The 20,034-nt window shown below is 37.5% G+C and overlaps 1 protein-coding gene across 2 annotated transcripts in view; it reads left to right on the forward strand.

Moving 5' to 3' along the window:
* Nucleotides 1-11,208, forward strand: part of RIMS4 (regulating synaptic membrane exocytosis 4) — a 92,212-nt gene extending 81,004 nt beyond the window's left edge. For both annotated transcript variants that reach the window (XM_088153722.1, XM_088153723.1), the window contains exon 6: nt 595-11,208. In XM_088153722.1, coding sequence (XP_088009848.1) covers nt 595-813 — 219 coding nt within the window. In that variant the 3' untranslated portion in view covers nt 814-11,208. The remainder of the gene's footprint in view (nt 1-594) is intronic.
* Nucleotides 11,209-20,034: the final 8,826 nt, after the last annotated feature.

The raw sequence follows: 20,034 nt of genomic DNA on the forward strand, positions 1-20,034 counted from the left end.
CCATTCCCCAACCCCACTACTTTCCGTAATTAGGAATCGTTCCTTTTCCCATCTGTACCCTAAATTCTTTTTGCTGGTTATAGTAGAAAATGACAGAAAGTGGAAGGGACCATAACTCAATAGGTAGTCCATTCTATGCAGGAGATCTTCAGGCATCTTGTAATTAGAGAAAAATAGGTCAGAAAGTAGGTGATAGTGAGACCCCAGGCAGCCACTGTAAGTAAGAGTAGACAATATTGGGCTAGGGGGACCGAATAATCTAATGTGGCTTAAGACAGATGTCTATGTTCATATAGCTGGGCTGTTAGAAACTGTCCTTTCTCTCCTTTTGCTATGCCTGGTGTAGACACAGATCTTTATTTGTAAGTAGAAGTGCTGGAAATAAACCAACAGTTTGGTTTTTCCACCTTGACAATACTGGACACACCTGATGTGCAGCTCCACTGAACTTTCCCTCAAGTCCTTCCTTTTGATGTTGATTAGATATCAGTCTGGGACAAGACTTTGTCAAAAGTAAAATCCCATACTAATCTCTCATCATCCATGGTTAGTGCTCCTGGATCAAACACAATCCCCATCCTTTTTGTTCCCAAGGTGATCGTCTGGGGAAACTATGGGCGCATGGAACGCAAGTACTTCATGGGCGTTGCTCGGGTCCTTTTGGAAGAACTGGATCTGTCTACTTTGGCAGTTGGTTGGTACAAGCTTTTCCCAACCTCTTCAATGGTGGATCCTACTACTGCTCCCCTTCTGCGCCAGTCCTCACAGCTTTCCCTGGAGAGTACAGTAGGACCTTGTTGTGACAGATCTTAATGAGCAAGGAAGTACTAGGGGTACTGATTCTATTTTTAAGATCATGATCTCAAGGTTTTATTTGCCAGAACGCTGTCCTCAAGTGCATTGCATCTTCAATCAGTCCCTGGGGGAGTCTGAAGGTGAGGATAGCCAAGTAACCTTGATGAAATCAAGATGGAGGCCGATGACCTTTCTCCATCCAAGTAGGAGGAGCTGTGGGGCACAAGTCCTAATTATGAAATGATACTCATAAGACACACTTTTCTGTTTTTCATTTGTTCACTGTCATCTACACATCTTTTCTTCAGATCAATGTAACATCTTGAAATGTTGCAACCATTTATTTTCATTGGGGAAGATGTTCTTTTTTAATACTATTTTACAAATTTGAAAATAAAATGAACTTTTGGCAATTCTTAAATCTTCAAAGCAAACATCTGACCTAAATAATGGCAGTTTCAGGGAAACTTTATGGGGTTTGTAAATTGTTCTTTTTCCTTTTAAAGAGTGGGGAGTAGGGGGAAAGAACTGCAACTATTTCTTAGAGGAAGTTGCATAGTACTATTCAAGGTACAAGCACCATTGCTGTATTTTTTTAATACTGTGCCAAATTACCAGCAGTGTCTTCTACTACTATAGGACTTAGGTCAACAATACTGCTGAAGCATTTTTGTGGGAAGAACTAGAAAAGATTCTAGTTCACTCAGTTGCAACACAGAACATAGCAAACCACTTAGCTGGAACACTGCACAGAAATTGCAAATTGGAAAATTTGTAGAGATTAGACTTATTATTGGATATGAACATTGTCAACACACAAAGACACACACCATACCTTACCTCAGCTTTTGCTGTGCTTTTTCTTGTTGTGTCTTCTTATTCCCACATTCTAGCCATGCTTTGAATTTTCTAATGCATATCTTTTGATGTGGAATAGGCTTTGGTTTCAAGGACAATCGTTTATTCCACTATTACAAGTAAAATTACAATATAAAAGGTTTGTTTTATTTAAAGGGAAGATACAAGAAGATGACATTCCATTTATCATCTGAGAGACGTGTGCAAAGGATCTTGGGAAGCTACATTTAACAGAAGCTAATTTTATTTGGTCTACCAGTGTTGTGAAGCTACCTGGGGGAAGAGGAGGAGGAGCAGTTAGATTTTTCCAAAGTTCAGTTGCAGGAAGTGGTAAAGGCATTTTCACAAGTGACTCTAAAAGCATCATGTGGTCTTTGAAATTATTTGTGTTCATATGTGAATTATTATAATGCACTTTTGAGTTAGTGGGAGCAGGGAATAATTAAAATTGGCATTTTAGCTTTCATGTGGCTTTGTATGCTTGTACATATAGCTGATTTATGAGTGAACTTGCCCCACTCATACAATATTCTTGATTCTTCCATGCATCATTATACAACTGTACATGTCCCAGAACCAGCAAATAAGAGTATGTCTTCTACTGTGCTAGCTATACTGATTCAGAAGGAGAATTTTTACTTTTTAACAGAGTTACTTTGAATCAGCAGAAGATGTGGAACCACTATTGAAGGATTACAGATGGAATAATGACTTTCTAACAGGTCACTTGTGAAAATGCTCTAGTCACTGCAGATTACCTTTGGGAGAGTTTGAAACTGTAAGAATAATATAATGTAAATATTTTAAGTTAGCCAATAAAGAAGATAGCTATATATATACAATATACAGCTAGACAGCAATTATCAACAAGAGTTGGTGGTGATAATTTAATTGCTATCCTAGATTACCTGGACATTGTTCTAGATAAAGGCTGTAGAATCGCCTTTCCCAACATGGTCCTCCCCAAATGTTTAGATTATATGGCCCTAAATTCCCAAGCAGCATGATCAATGTCCATATTTGGCTGGGAATTCTGGGATTTACACTTCAACACATCTAGGAGGTAACATTTTAAAGAAGACTGCATCAGAGGCAGCAGATTTAGAAGGTGTTTCAGGCAGGATCACAAATTCTATTTAGATTTTGTTAGATGTTCCTTTTAGTTCCCACTTTAATTATTGCTACGTTTTTCTGTTCGAAGGGCAACAGTTGACTTCATTTCACAGTTTAAGATGCTAAACTGTGTATTAATATTTAGGAGCCATCTGAAAATGGCTTCCTAACCTGTAATTACAGCACAACGTAGTAATCAGGGGACACCAAAATAAGCATGGCTAAAGCATGACTATAGGGGTGCCTATAGAATGAAACTTAGACAGATGTATGTTATATGTAGCATTTTAATGGTTTGTGAAATAACAGCCAAATGACTGCAAAATCAATAGGTCCAATAATGAACTCTGCTAGGAATAATCTAATATAGATAATAGAATACAGGAATGATATTAATTTTAAGCATATTAAAATCATAAAAGCTCCAGAGTTTCAGTCTGTCTAAATCTGTTTTATTTATGTGCTTTCCAGAGAATTTCTTTCCTCGTTCATATCAGAGAATTTCTATGTACAGACTGAAGGAAGATAGTTGCAGGGTAGATGCTGGTCAAAATATGTTATGACTCTTTCAGTTTATTTTTAAAACACATTAACTATACTTCAAGTTGATATGTATTCATATTTATGTATAGTAAATATTAGGCAATATTGTACAATATCTGTATGAATTAGAATAGTTTAGGTTAGATTTAGTAGTTGGTAGCCATGGACTTTTCTAACAATCTTGTTCTTTAGAAGAACTATAGGAAACTGATGCATTTCAGGATTGGGAACTGAAGAGCAGCTGTTCACGTTTTATAAACTCAGAAGATGTTTTGGTTATTTAAACCTATAAATCTGATCGATCATATTTTGTATGTTCATTGACAGTCGCTGTCAATTCTTACTGCAAATTTAAATATTTTTATTCTTATTTTGCCTTTTAATCAAAGGATTCCCAGGATAATTATCAACAAAATAAAAAAGGCAACAAAAGCTGTAACCAAAAAAGACAAAAACAAAAAACCCAAGGACTCTAGTAAGAGTCTCAATTAAATATAGCAAAATAGAAGATTAAGATTGTTAAAATTCAGATCTTAATGAATGAAAGCCCTGGGAGCATAAAAGAGTTTTGCATGCGTGGGGCAAAAATCACTGATAAAAAGCTGAGTGGGACAAAGATGACGGAGTTTTCAAAATGTTCTCATCCTCTGAGAAATTCCGCCTATTGGTGTCTTGATCGAGAAGTACTGTATACATTATGGCTTATGATTTAATATATGTAAATGTATACCCTGCATTTGGAAATCGGCAATGAAATATAAAATTAACTTACACAGTTGTAGTTTAAACATTTATTTACTGTAACGTACAGCTATCTAACCTGGAAGGTTGCAAACAACAATTAATATGCAAACTTGTACAGGAGGGTACCCAAAGTAGTAGAATACTAGCTGTATTGAAATACTTCTGTTAATTCAAGCTCATTTCAGTATGGGCTTTACGGATCAGGATGAAAGCTTGTTCCAAGCCCGCTGAATAAAACACTTTTAAAATTAGATGCAAATTTCTATTTGATCCAGAATGATTTGGAATGCATTATTAAGCCATATACATCGTGCACACGATTGTTTTTAAATGAAAAATTAGAAATTGATTTATTGAAATTCAGACTTTATGCCCTTTGTAAGCATGCAATTCTATTAACTAGTCTCTATACAAATTATTTGCAAATTATCTGAAATCTGTTGAAAACCAGGCAAGGCTGCTAACTCCTCTGTAAAGCTACATTAGGGGCAGCATTAAAGAAAAATGGTGCAAGTGGGTAAACAGATTTTATAGTGCTCCTCAGAGTCATTTTGTGTGCCCTGCACCTCAATCACATGCAGAGCGGGACAGCAACAGTCACAAGCAGTAGTTTGCACGTCTCGGCCAGGTCTATGGATCCTCTAGAAGAGAGTATGGCTCTGCGCCTGGGTGGGGCAGGCCACCTGCTAGCCCTCCATCAAAGTAGCATCACAACTCAGGGCGAGGCAGGGCCAGTTTTCAGTGCTACTTTGCAGCTATTCCATCCTGTGGTGTTATTGGGCATAGCATAGCTCCATCCCATATGGAGCATCTGCACCATCTGAGCTGGGATGGTGCCAGCTGCAGGGTGGTTTGGCTTGCCCCACCCCGGTGCAGAGCAGTGCTTTCTTCTAGTGACTAAGGGAGGATCTTCCACCTGGCCAGGATTGGCAAGCTGTTGCCCTGCTTCCAGCCATCACTTTCCTATTGCGTGTGCGAGAAATGGATGGCAGCAAATGAACCAGATGGAGTTTCTTGTACGAGGCTGGGCATGGAGTCCTGGGAAAATCCAGATTCAGTATGCCATTTGTGGGTACAGTTTGGATTTTGCCCACTGCATATCAAGGCCTTTTCAGTTTTCAGAATGGGGCACCCCTGGCATCCATCTTTAAGACACGTTGGTCCTGGTTTTGCAAATGTTTGAACTTGTGCTAAATGGGGGCAATGTCAGCTCATAGTTTCAGCGAAATAATAAAGTTATACTACTACAGCAGACCCAGAAATGATATCAGCAGATTGTTTTAATGCAGGCTGCAGGTATTAAGTAACACAAGAATTACATTTAAAAACTGCCTTGAAAGTGTTTTTCCAATTTTGCTCATTGCAATTGAATGGTTGGGTTTGGGACTGTTACTGCTTAGAACCGTGTTTCTCAATGTCAGCAAGTTTAAGATGTCTGGACTTCAGCTGGGAGTTGAAGTCCACATATCTTAAAGTTGCTGACATTGAGAAACACTGGCTTGGAACTATTTTGTGCTCTGATGTTCTAAATTAGCTATCACTATGTCCTCATCATCTGCCAGAGCGCACAGCCTCCAGGTATTCCTTATACAGAAGCAGCCAAATGGTGTGCACACTTTTACACACTGTTTTTGTTTGTTTGTTCGTTTAAGGAATTTATGTTTAATAGCACCACATGATACTATTCCTTTTCTTCATTTTTGACTTACTAGAGATTTTTGTATCACTGTAGGAAAAAGCTTCAAGGTTGCAATCTTGAAACTAATAAACTAGTCCTCATGTGATCCTTGTGAGAATTGGAGGGAGACCTCTGATCTATATCAAATGCCTTATGTGTAATCTAGTCCTTGATGGTTCAGAGAGAGAAAGAGAAAACAAGAGGGGGAAATGGAATCTCCATAGTGCAAATATTAACCAGTTGATTTATTGTAGCTGGAAGCAGAAATATTTAATGTATATTTCCAAACAGTAGCCAAAAATGGTAATTATATTAGCCTAGTAGGGTTTTTTTCTAAATCCAATCCTTGCAATTTTAAGCCTTACTGCATGGCTAGATGCAGGAATTTTCTGTTGAGAGCTGCTAAGCCTAATTTTAAAAAATATATGAAATATGAACAGTGGTGTAATAAGGAGGAGGCAGGGGGAAAGGAAAGCAGAAAGATGTGGTGGTTACAGCCACAGAACAGAAAATGATGGGTGCCTCATCACAGATTGATGGGTGGAGAACATCTAAACATTTCAAACAATAGAAATAAACTTTTGTGCTTGAAAATGACATTGTATTTGCATATTTACCACGTGTGTAGATTGCCCATTCCACCCACTCCTTTGGTGATTATTCCTAAGCAGGGACATCCTGACACCCTGAGATCAAAACAAAATTTCAAGATGGCAGCCACGACCACACAAAGTCCCACCGTGAAGTCCTGCAGTTGCAATGCATGTAGGAAAAAGGGGGGAAAGCCTTCTAAGCTTATAGACATTTTTTTTAGCCCCTTCTCATCCCTACTATTCAAGCCAAAAGACTGCCCCTGAAGATGGAGATATTATAGAAGTAGTATTATTAATAGTGACAAAACTCTGTCATCAGAAGGAATTAGCATCTCACACAGATTTGTGCAAGATTCTGACCATTATTATAAACATGAATGGAAAGGCATCCAGCTAATTATAATTAGGTGCAGTTTTTCTTCATCTGTATACACCTGTCAACAGTTGAGCTATACCAAATGCATTTTTTTTTTTAACTGGGAGAGACAAAGGTGGTGTAGAAATTTGCAAGGATAAAGAGTAAAGTGATATCAATACATTTTTCCATAAGCCCCTTTTCACTAAAGCTCAGACTAAGCCTTTTTCCATTTGGGTGATATTGTCCTGTACCACAATACGATCTACCATGATATGGTCTAAAAATACGATCTTGTCTTGATATGCAAACAAGAAGGGTATTTTTCCCCCCTCTCCATATATATCAACACAGCAATTCTTGATACTGAGCTGGAGTTTTCTGTAGCCTGTCTAAAATCTCAGGAGCTAAAGATCTAATTTCTGCCATTTGAGCTTCGTAAAGTCAGTGTTTAGCATGTTAACCCTGCTGTCTTGCTGTTTTTCAAAAGTTTAGAACATATTTTTATCTGACCGTAACATTTAATTATCACTTCTCTAATGTGGAAGTGGTTGCTTTGTTTGAAACAATCAATCAATTTGTATTGTTTCTGTACTCATGTTTCCTAAAATTCTCCTTATTGAGAGGAACTATTTTATATCATTTTTACACACACACACACAAAGCTTTGTTCTTTGATTTAATCATTATAAAAGCTATGACTGCTAGGAGAAAAAAAAATGATTTTCTCACATACCAACTTGAGAACAAAACATTGGCTCTAAAATCCATTCCTCTTTTCACGTGAGTGATATATCCGTAGTTAGTTCTTTAAAAATGTGTATTTTTAAAAAGATCTCTATCGATGCCACATCTCCCTTTAATTCTCCATCTTCCTAATGGTAGAAAAAGAGAAACTTAGATTTTTCAAGAGTGAAAGGATCTGTCCATAAGAGTAGATGCTAACAGTTCTCATTGCACAGGATGCACCCAGGTTCAGACTAGAAGTCGGTTTTTGAAAGAGGAAACTGAATCTGGATTTCCAGTGCCTCAAAATATCTGATTATTCTTTGTAAGTAGAATTGCTTTTGAAGATCAGAGATAAAACAAAATCCAGACTGCTATAGTTCAACCCATAATTTCTAGCTCTGGGATGAGAGTTCCGAAGAAAGAAAATAACAAATCATGAATGGCTTTGTTGTGTATATAATGCCTTTTTAATGTTTCTAATACTGGATCCCTTATAAATGTACTGTTTAAAAGGTAGTCATAAATTAATGTAGAGAATGAAATTTTGTAGATGTTGAGGCAGTAAGAATCTCAGTGTAAGCATGTGTAGTAGAATCCATCTTAGACAGCAGGGCAACTTTTTAAATGAAATACATTTTAAGTTAGTTTATTACAGGCTATTTAATAATTTTGACATGTCACTGGAGAAATATGTTCTTTAAAAACAAAAAAAATGCTGTATTTTTTTTTTAACAGAGGCTATAATTTAATCTTTTTTTTTTAAACAGAAAATGTTTTATGCTCTTGGTATAATGTATATTAATTCTTTTTCCTTATCCATGGAAACATGTTTAAAAGCCACTAGAAATAAATGGATTACAAGATCATCATAACTGATTTGTCCCACTGAATTAAAATGGAACTTCAGCACAACTAATAATTTAACGTTGAAAGACTTTATTGGTTTAGTATTAGATAATCTACAGTATGTTATAATTTAATCATTTTAATCTGGGAATGCAGAAATATGTAAATAGCTACCAGGAAATCTTCCTATAGAAATTTCACTTGAAATTATAATTTAGTATTATTAATATTGTGTAAGAATATTTGCAATTCTTTATTAAATCACTGCTAACAATCTTAAGAACCAAGCCTTTCCTGAAGGAATCGATGTTGTATTTTGAAGATGAGAAAGAAAAAAAAAAACCCACTTTGCTAGTTTGTCCTAATCCTATATCCTATAAACAACACAAAGTCTTTTTTATAAAGAGTTTAAATAGTCTTACAAGCAATAACATTTTTTTTTTTTTTTTGGTGTGTATTGGTTGCGATGTGCAGATGGCAGTACATGGACAAGAATATACAATGACAGACTTAGTTCTTTGGGATTTCAGCTCTGGAATAGCCATATTAACCATGATCTTTTAGGTGTGTTTTTAGTAATGGAGACAGTGCTTTGCCAACAGTTTAATTCTCAAATTACTTGTGCAAGCAAATCCATTCACTGACCATAACATTTCTGTAAGTTAACTTTCATGATACAGGGTTCAATATCAAATTTACAGATGTGTCAACTTTTCTAGTTTGGAGATCATTAACATTTGTCATTGTTATTCCAGGCACTGCCACTGCCAAAATGTGAACTCTGAATTTGATAGCAGTACTGCCCCCTCTAATGGCCTATTTGGCAAATATTCCTCATTGGAAGAAATAGGAGCAGTGCATATATTTTTTTCCCTGATATATATTCCAATAATATTTCTAACATGACACCAAAGCAGAGAAATACATGCACCTTGATAAACTGCAAGCAGGAATCAATGGCCAAACCTGCAAAAATTGGCTGGTTGTGTGTATTTTCACAAAATTGCAAATAATCCCTGGGAGCTTTTACCTAAGGCTTCTGCCAAATGACAGTGGCAGAATCTACTTCACTGTTAAATAGCATCCAAAATAAATCAGCCCAGTTTACAAAATAAATATTATTCTGCTCCATCCAGTGCCAAATGAGATTGCTGTAGTGCAATCAGAAGGGAAGAAAATGAGCAAGCAAAATCTTACAGAAACTTTCAAGATGGTAAAACATTTTTTTTCCTTGTGCTAAAATTTAGCTCAGGTAGCCCTATTTTTGGCAATCCCATGGAAAATTAAATACCTTTGTGCTGATTATAAACTTATTTAATCACCAGCTACATTTAGAGTGCCAAATTTAAAATAGCTGTCAGGGAATCATCATTCTGGGGCCAAATCCATTTCCTTGCATGCTTTCATCTGCCATCCCCAGAGGCAAAACAGAAAAGTAGATTGTTATTCCCTGACTAGAAAAATTTACCACTTTAATGCCAAGGCCTTGCCTGAAAAGACATATTGTATATACAGTAGTTAAATCATGGAATTCACCATGATAAAGTGATGGCTGCCAACTTAGGGCTAGAATATAAAACTAGCTACAATACCTGCCTCAGCTTGCTTCTGCTGAGGAACAAGAGTAGAGGGGCCTTGTCTTCAGATTGCACCTTTGGCCACAGTGGGAAACAGAATATAAAAGAGAAAGCCCTTTTTTATAAGAATCATTGTGGCAATGGATGAAGCAGCCAACTAACTTAGTAAGCCTTGACCAGTTTGATTATTATACTGTTTTAAGCTAATGTATAGGAAGTGGTATATAAATGTTTTAAACAAATAAACGCTGTATATGTTCCCTTTGCACAGCAACTAAAACAGGAAGTGATGGAAAGCTTGTGGAATTCCTATGTAGTGAATGAGAACATTAGATCATCCAGTTTAAACAAAAACTCTCCAAAGTTTCTGACAGGGGCAGGAGAATTTGTGTGTGTGTGTGTGTGTGTGTGTGTGTGTGTTTAATCTGGAGAAACTAGTGATGAATCTGGAATTGCTTATACGCAAAGGAAGTTTAAGCCAGAGTACATTTGTTTAGTAAAATAGCATGCCCAGAACCAAAATAAACTAAGAGGGATGACTCTTGAAGCTATTTGTTATGTCTTACGTTTGTCTCATAATGAAATTTTTAGGGGTGTTACTTTTATGACTAGTTCAACATCCTAAAGTTGATCAATATTGAACAAGCATCCAGAAATCTAAGTTGCTCAACCCATGCAGTTATAATTATGTATTATAATTTTCTCCCTTTCTGTTTTTTCTCCCCAAAATGAACATTAAGTATGGTTATATAGCCAAGAAGGACTTCAAGATGATAAAAACTCATATATGGAAGGGTCATTGCTTTCAGTGGGACTTGATTAAGTCCAACTTTGTCTGCATTGTACACAATAGCTCTAGGTGTGAAGTCTGTTAAAATTTACCATGTAGAAGGATAAGATCTTGCCAGTCATCTAGTCTGTCCTTCCCTGGTCAAGGTAGGATATGTCATGTCCATCAGCATGCTTAGCTTGTGTTAGAATTTAACAACTAGCACAAGAGAATCCCAGCAGCTGAGCAAATAAAACACTTAGGCTACAAAGAAATTTGGTCTGTTTTATCACCCATTTGCAACCACACTACACAGCACAAGCTCTCCTCCAAATGACCCAGTCCACTAACTTCTACTAATAAATACGATTAAATTTTTACTAAGGTGCATGTATTTCCCTGGTTGGAATCTTCTGTAGCAGATTGCTCTGTTCACAGTAGCAGTGCTGTACATGTGGCAAAGTGTGATTTCGCACATAGTGTCTGGCACCTTAATGTTGGATACTGTTTTTTGTCTTTAAGGGAAGATTCTGATATACTGTTTTCTTTGTTAATTTTATCTGGCAAATACACAATGGTTGGGTAATTTACAATTAAGTGTTAAGCTAATGAAACTGTTGAAAATAATAATAATAAAAATCTTCCTTCATTTCTTAAAATGATTCTGAGGCTTTTTATTGAATGTATGTTTTTTACCGTGTTCCATTGGAATTAAGGACAAGTGTCCCTTTTTCAAGAAAAAATGATATAGAGGGAGCATGCCCGGCTTGCACCATACATATTAAGTTCACTGCTTACAAGGCTGTGAAAAATGTTCACTTGATCTGTTGATTTCATTTAGATTTAACTGTTGTAAAATGCATTTTAGAAAGTGTTGTATAATTTCATTATAACCTTGGTATTAAGTATGTCTAAAATACATTTCTGGCCTGGGACTGTTACTGCTGCTATAAATCTGGGTGTTTTGCAGGTTTGACAAAGGTGTGTCCTCTTCAACAGTAATTGGAAAGAGTAGGGGCAGGAATTCCAACATATAAGACACAATTCCCTACTCTTTTGACCAGTTTTTCTTTATTCAGTGGCTGCTATTCCAAATCAGTTTAAGTCTTATAGTTCTTACCTGTTTTTTGTACAATAAGAGACCCTGGCCACACAAACTTTTCTATACAGTGGTACCTCGGGATACGAACGCCTCTACTAATGAACATTTCGGGTTACGACCAGCTTCAGCAGGAAAATTTTACCTCGGGTTACGAACTTGCCTCTACTTACGAACCGGATCTGCGGCCATTTTCCCTGCTGCCACGCAGTCGCGGCTTCCTGTGGGTGAGGTCGCGGTAGCAAGGAGACATTCAGTGAGGCTTGTGGTGTGTTTTGCGGTGTTTTGTGAAGGTTTTTGGTGTGTGTGTTAGCATGGCTCCAAAGAAAATGCAGAGCAGGCTTGGCGGGAGTCAGGCTCTGAAGAGAAAATTGCCTCGGGTTGCGACCAAATTCGGGCGGAGGGCGGAACGGATTAACCGGATTTACATTGAACCCTATGGGGAAATTCGCCTCGGGTTGCGACCAAATTCGGAGGGTGGAACGGATTAACCGGATTTACATTGAACCCTACGGGAAACTTTACCTCGACTTGAGACCAACTCGAGTTGCAACCAGAGTCACGGAACAGATTAAGTTCGTATCCCGAGGTACCACTGTAGTTTGCATCGCTGGATTCTCTCCAAATTGAGCCACACTTAGAACCACTGAGCTTGCTTCTAGAGGAAGTGATGGAACTAGATAAGTGATATACATAAGATCAATTTAGAGAACCAACTCAATATTCACTATTTTGAGTGGGGAGCTCAGGTTTTTCCTGGGAATTCTTTAATGGGTTATAATGTTCTCACATGTATTACATAATCTATTGAATAGGTAGCATACACATGTTTGGAAACAAATATGAAGTACGTTGCATATTGCTTTCTGGAAATGTATTCATTTCATAATCATCTTCAAAAGCAACAGACCCAGGAAAAGCCAAAAATTTGCATCCCCTGAAAAACAGCAAGAAAAAAAAAATGAAGATAATTGATCTGGCTAGAAAAAATATCAATCAAAATAATACTTGCTTGGCTGAGTTGATCATATACTTTTAATGCAGTCCACAAGCATTTCAAAAGTTAAAGTTCTTGTCTCATTGTATATAGATTAATTTGTATATTCTGCTAACAGAGTCATTAATATTGTATCATGGTTTTGCCTTGTAAGAAGCCCAGAGTAACATTTATATAATTTGAGGTTTAGATTGTGGCTTCTCTTGAGGAATTCAAGACAGTATATTTTACCCACCTTCCTCCTTTTTTCCTCCTTAACATCCCTTCAGGATAAGTTTGAGTAAGGGAGAAGCACTGACTCACATTGACCCTCATTCTTCCTACCCTTAACTACTTAACACCTTAACTAATATACCAAACTGTTTCTCCCTACAACATACCACAGAAGAATGTTAAGGTGAGAATCAGTGGTGAGTCCAAAGTTCATAAATTCACTTAAGAGAGAATCTGAGTTCAGATGCTTCAGCTCCCATTCTTAGCCACTAATCACATTAAAGTGGTGCTCCATATTGGAACAATGCAGGTATCCAGCCGTTCTTGTTAGGGCTTAACCAGGAAATAACCCATTTCAACTGGAGGTTGAGTCATGGCAACTGTTCTTCTTTTCTTTTGGTCTGATACGTTTCGCTGCTTGCCAAAACTCAGAATAATTTAGAATCCTATTTTAAATACTGCATATTTTAAATACTGCATATGATGCCAGTGATGAGATACAGTTTATAGGTAAACATCTCAGATTTTTATGGGTTGTTACATGCTTTTTAGTATTGCATATTCAAGGATCTGAGGTGGAGTGTGAAGCCACAATGGCATTTAAATGAACTTCATCAACATGGGAGTTACCTTCAGAAATGTAGATTTAAATGTCCAAAATTGCTCAACCAGAATAGCCATTGATGAAAACTCTGGAGGTTGATGTCCATTTACAAAGACAATGCTCTCTTTAAGGGAGGCCACACTAGAAATTCTAAAAATGGGATCTTATAATTCAGTTCTACTTCCATGATATTTTCATTCCAGTCTGCCTTCCAAAGCAGTTACTGTATCTCCTTCTTTCCTCCAAATATAGTTAGCATTTTGTGACCACAAAGCACATTCAGATATTGCCTGAAATTTCCAATCATAAGGTATTTTTCCCCTAAATATTTTTAGCATTTCTTCTAAATTCCTCCTTGACATAGATGATGCCATAGCAGAGAGGTTACTGATAAGCCACATTGACTGAGAATAGTGTTATTACTAGACCAGTAAATCTGAAGGGCCTACCAAGTTAGATAAAACTGAATATATGATATAAATAGTGATGGATAAATGCATTGTCTTTATCTGAAGTCAACTACAGCCTCATCCAAAGGTCTTACTCAAATTAAACCTCCCATTGGTCACAGCAATGGAAGATGGAAGGAAACGTTGAAAGGAATGAAAGGAAGAAATAAAAACCAGAAAGAAGATAAGGTAAGGAAGAGGTGGTGCTAAGTTTGCTCCCTTCTTGTTAATCAAAAGTTTAACAAAGGAATGTGAGAGCGCCAACATAAACTCCCTCATCCCAGTTTCCAAAAGCAACATCAATTTCTGACAGTTGCTAGGCAACTAGTGGCCTTAGCATCAATATCACCTAGCAACCTCAGCATGGTAATGGCAACAAATAACAAATGGGTGTTTTGCTTGATGGTTTGCCAGATTCTATATGGCCAACAGTCACATTGCTTTGTGGAACTAACACAGCCCAATGGAAGTCCCACTTAGCAATTTCATCAATTCTGGAGAGACTGCAAAAAGACAACAGTGCAAAAAGGAAAACCATTAAGGGAATAGCAAGCAATCTCTGTTTCACAGCATCTGTTTCTGCATCACTGTGATCATACACAAATATATGATCCACAAAACAGAAGCAGTTCAGAAAAAAAAAAAATCTGGATCCTGATTCTACCTCCTGAAAATTCCTTTTAGCTACATTAGATATCTGTAACCTTTCTGGGCTACTGAGGCACTTTTAGATCTTTGAGAACATATTGTGAGGGCACTCACAAAAATGGCTGCTGGAGGAAGTTTCCAATTCACAAAATGGTTACTATAGGGAACATGACCATGCATAAACTCTTCTACCATCTCAAGATGTTCCTACAACCTCTGCTTACCTTTTCCTACGTCTGGGCTGCATCCACCAATCCTTTTTATTTTTTCAGAAAGCTTCCAGAAGCATTCATGGAAATAAAGATGATGCCAGAGGCTATTGCTTTTAGCATGCCAGTTTCCCTTTTCTTTTTTTAACTAATTTCAACGTAAGAAGGTGATTGAAGCAGGGAGCCCAAGGGAAGTGACTGGAGACATCAAGATAAGCCAAACCATGGTCTGAACCCACCCATCACAGTGGGTGGGTTCAGACTGATTTACACAAGATCCAAACTAAACAAAGTACACTATGTCTTAGCACAGTTTGTAAACTGCTTTCTTGCATTATGGGCTATCCACTCACTAATTTGTATCATCTGCAAATTTAATTAGACTTCCCTAAACCATTTCATCCAAGTCATTAATAAAACATTCTGAATAGTAGAGGATCCAAGACTGATTCTTCTAGAACCTACTGGATACCTATATCTAGTTTGATGAGGAACCATGTTATTGGTCCTGCAAGACTTGTTCCTGATGATTCCTTGCTGACTTCTAGCCAGATGTAATTCATCTGGTCATTGAGATTTAAACTCATTCAAAATAAAGAGGCATTTTCTGACCATATTCCTAAAAATCTCTAGCTTCAATCCTGCCTTTCATCTTGCTCTTCACAATTTCCTGGTGGAACACGTACTTTTTTGGTGGAGAGGAATAATCCAAAAGGACAGTTGGATTATTCTGCTTTCCCTTAGTTACCTTGTTAGGGTCTTGCCATCTTCATTAAGCAATGATATGCTTCATTCCTTTCTTTTTATTTTGAGGGAAACAATAACCCTTTTTTGTTATTCTTAACATCCTTTGCTCATGCCTGGCTTTTATTTTCCTGACACCAACTCTGTAGTTCCAGACTATTGAAACTCTTCCTTTGTAAACAAGTTGTCTTTCCTGCATGTCCGTCCTTGTTTACCAGTCTTCATTAAGTCTACAACCATGAAAAGCCACCAACCTTTGTTTCTGGATCCAAAAAAAGTCCAAGGTGCTGCTCTGTTTAGCACACCAGCAGCATACCAGCTTATTCTGCTGAAGCCTACTGAAGTGGTAGGCACTGCGAAATAAGGAGTGATGGCTTGTGTGTGTGTGTGTGTATGTGAGAGAGAGAAAGAGAGAAAGAGAGAATGAGAGAGAGAGAGATGCAGTAGAGAGTGCAACCTTGCAAGGAGTTAAGTGCCAGTCTTGTGATTTTATATGTACCAAAGTGAGGAGAGGTCCCCATCCTAAGAAGTCCTTTGGGCTGGCTGTGCAACCATGTCAAAAAACCCTTCCTGCTTGACAAAATTCTGGAATCATTGGATATTGTTGAATAGTTGTTCTGCCTGTAGACCACAAGATGGCACTCATTTCTGTGAAATGATAACTCTTCTTCATCAACTATTCCCTTTCCATGGCTTTGCATTACTTTCTTCCCACAAGAACACAGTAGCTACGTAGCCTTCATATGCCATGCCATTACAAAGATTTATAGGCTTGATACCATACATCATACCCATAAATGGATCTCCCTATTTCTGAGAATTGGAGGAATGTAACCAAAAAATGGGATTCAATTCTATTCCAATATTTGCTACCATGTTTTCATATAAGTCTACTGTATTGCAAACATCTGAACAAGCACTAGATGACAGCAAAGAGATACAAATTACTCTCATGGTTCCTATCTAGTGGCTATCTGAATTTTTGCAGCCTTGCTATGGTATACCTAGGTGGGGTTGTGCTTTGGTCCCCCCCCCCCAGCTTTATTTAATTAAACTAGGGGGGGGGGGAACCAGAAAAGAAAAAAAAATTACAAAGGCATCTCATGCATATGTATAAATGTAGAGAATTTGACACAAACATTTCAATAAAGGACAACCATATTATGGTCTGGATCTGTAAGGAACTCTTAGTTCCAAGTCTTGAGTCCATTGAGAAATTGGTGCCATAAATGTATCTTTCTAAAGTTAAAAATCAAGCCTCTTAGCAATTAGAAGGTGAAGAATCCATTTTTGTTGTCCAGTCATCAATTTCCGAAAATATGAAAGCCTGTCTCAAAGTATACTTTAACTATCCAGCCACATTCATAATTAGGTCAATAAAGCAGGTCAGTGGAGAAATGAAATTTTAGCAAAGGGGAATGGGGGAAATTCAAAATGGTCCAACCCCCCCATACCTCTTGTGGATTAATTCAAGGTAGAATTGCAAATGCCAATCTATTTTGAGATCACTGAACAAAAAAAAGCACTCAAAATAATTGCAGTATGTGTTATCAGAGTGTATTTTCAGATAATTTGTATTTTTAAATCCCTCACAATTAATTACAGCAGTGTTATCAACATAGCAGTTACTTTTTTTTAGCAACATACCAAGTATGTTGACCTACTTACTTCTTCATAAAGTATTAACACGCTGAAGCTGGATTGAAGTTGGATGTTTTTTTAACTGCTTTCAAGCAATGTACAGAAATTGGCTTGGTTTGCCCCTCCCATTAGATGAAAACATGGTTGACTGCTTTGTGATTCAGAATGTGTGAGAATGTGCTAATTTGATTAGTTAGATTAAGAAAACCAGGGTGGTATGTTATGGCCTAAACAGGATAGGAACAATGAAATTGCCTACCATGTAGAAAAATACAAGGTGTTCCCTCAGCTGTTCTGAATACTTTCATTATTTCAGCAAAATTTAAAAAGGCATGATGCCAATGATCTCTTGCACCAGGTCTAATGAGCAAGAGAATCAGAGTTATTTTATCACAGAAAGTCTATCAGGTATACTCTATCTGGTCCAGCAATTTGGTCTCTGATTAAATGCACATTGAGATTCCCAAATCTATAATCTATTACTTCTTCTTTTAGCTAGGGTTAAGGCAGAAATTTGCTCTGGATTTAGAAATTTGCCCAGCTACTTTGCCTATGATAAGAAAATAAAGCAGGATATCCTATGAAACAGCAAAAGCTGAATCAGAAAAATTTGTATATGATTTGATGCTTTAGAGCAGTGTTTCTCAACCTTGGCAACTTTATGATGTGTGGAGTGCAACTCTCTGGCTGGGGCATTCTGGGAGTTGAAGTCCACACATCTTCAAGTTGCCAAGGTTGAGAAACACTGCTTTAGAGGACAGAAAAAAAGGGAGACACTTTATCAGCAAAAATCAATTGTTAATTTTGTTTTTTTGTTTTTGTTTTTCCTGTAAAGCATCATGATGGGAAAAGAGAGAAAGGCAGGAATAGGGATGTCCAAAAAGTTCTGGGTAAGGAACAGCCTGTGCCTGAATGGAAACACCTGTTTTGTCTGTGCACAGAATAAAATGAGGATCTTTTGGTCCAGGCAGAATGGTTTGGGCAGTGGAGAGAAAAAGTTGAGGGGATCAGCAATTGAAAGGGAGATAGGAAGGGAAGATTGGGTTGGAGGAATTTGCCTTGGTGGCCCTTTTGAGGGGCGAGACTGAGCAATAGGCACCAGCCTTGAATACTCACCCCCATTCTGAGTTTCAGTTCTACAGAACCACGGCTGGCCTGAAATGTTCAGCATGATGGTTTGGAGGCAGGTTTGAAACAAAGCACTTTCCCATTTTGGGGACCCTTGTAGACTGGAATAAAGTGACTAGGAAGTCACGCAGTAATTTGAAATAGTTCTTTACTTAGAGCAAGTAGAGAAATATTTGAAGGAAGAATATGGAATAGCTTTCCTCATGAAGGTGGTCCTTCTGAATGGACATAAGGATCCACTGGAAAAGTTTAGGCACCCTCCACATGTAATAACAAAATGGATCTGAGTGGTTTTCTCTTTTTAGGAAGCCTACCCAAATTAGAACATTTGTTTGAACAGAGTCTTCCAGGCAAACTCATTTAAACCAGTACTAAACTTTGCTTCAATTTTGATATTTGCTGAAATCATTTTTTATTCCCTGGATATTTGATGTTCCATGCTGCTGCTGCGCCCACATTATTTAGGCTTGGTAGTTTACATGTTTTAATATAGATTAATCTTTGAATTGCTTTAGGTGGGTTGTCGTTGTCGTTATTATTATTATTATTTTAGATTTTTTATGCCGCCTTTATTATTTTTATAAATACCTCAAGACAGTGAACATATCTAATACTCCTTCCTCCTCTTTTTTTCCCCACAACAACAACCCTGTGAGGTGAGTTGGGCTGAGAGAGTGACTGGCCCACAGTCACCCACCCGGCTTTCATGCCTAAGGCAGGACTAGAACTCACTGTCTCCTGCTCTCTAGCCTGGTGCCTTAACCACTTGTTCAGCATCTGGTGCGTATAGCATAGAAAAGTTAAAATAAATAACAAAAACCTCCTTCTATTGTTAGAATTTGCAGGTTCCTTGCCTTAAACTCTACAGTGAGACTATATTAACATCATCCATTAAACAATCGGTTAGATTAACACTTTCTCCCTCCCCACTATCAAATTAGCACCACTCTAAATTTGGGTAAGATTTATACTCACAGGAGTAACCTGCAAGTGCTGTTAAACCATTTCCAAAAATAATATTGCAGTCATTAAAAAAAACAAAAAAACAAGGAATTTAAAGGGGCAGCTTTGCTCCTTCAGATATACTTACTGTTTCTTCACAGTAAATGCATCTGTTGAAAAAGATGCAGCCATTTATGGTTTCCTTCATGCTAATTGATGGGAGACACAAACCTGGTTTCAGATCAGGCCCAAAGTCAAAGCAGATAACCTCTGATTCAAGGAAAGGGGATTTTTTTCTAAAATGCCAGATCAAGCCCAGAATCAAATCATGTGTTCACTGTACATCCTGAGATTAAATCGCCTACAGGCAAGCATAGAGGCTCTGCTTCCAACTACCACATAATGTGATTTTCAGCTTCCACATTAGCAAGACTGTGTGTTTGCAGAAACACATATCATACACGCACAACATGCCACAAAATTGGGATTTTTAAAAAGGAAAAGTATGCTCATCATACATGCCTTTCAGCAATCATTAGGAGACTTCATATCATAGCTTCACAGGCCCACGTTGTTCAGCAACTCATAAGTGAGTGCCAAGCAATAAATAGAGTCATTTTTTTGTGAAAGAAATAAGAAAGTTTCCTCAACAGCAAAGCACCTGCTTTGCATGTAAAAGGGTACACGTAAGACTCTAGCTAAAAAAGATCACGGATAAAAGGCGTCTAGAAATTTCCCTCATCACCAGATAGGCTAGCTA

This window comes from Python bivittatus, unplaced genomic scaffold (genome assembly GCF_059951505.1).
Source record: "Python bivittatus isolate LINGU-HERP-01145 unplaced genomic scaffold, Pbiv_v1 ctg000700_np1212, whole genome shotgun sequence".
In the NCBI taxonomy this organism is placed as follows: Eukaryota; Metazoa; Chordata; class Lepidosauria; order Squamata; family Pythonidae; genus Python; species Python bivittatus.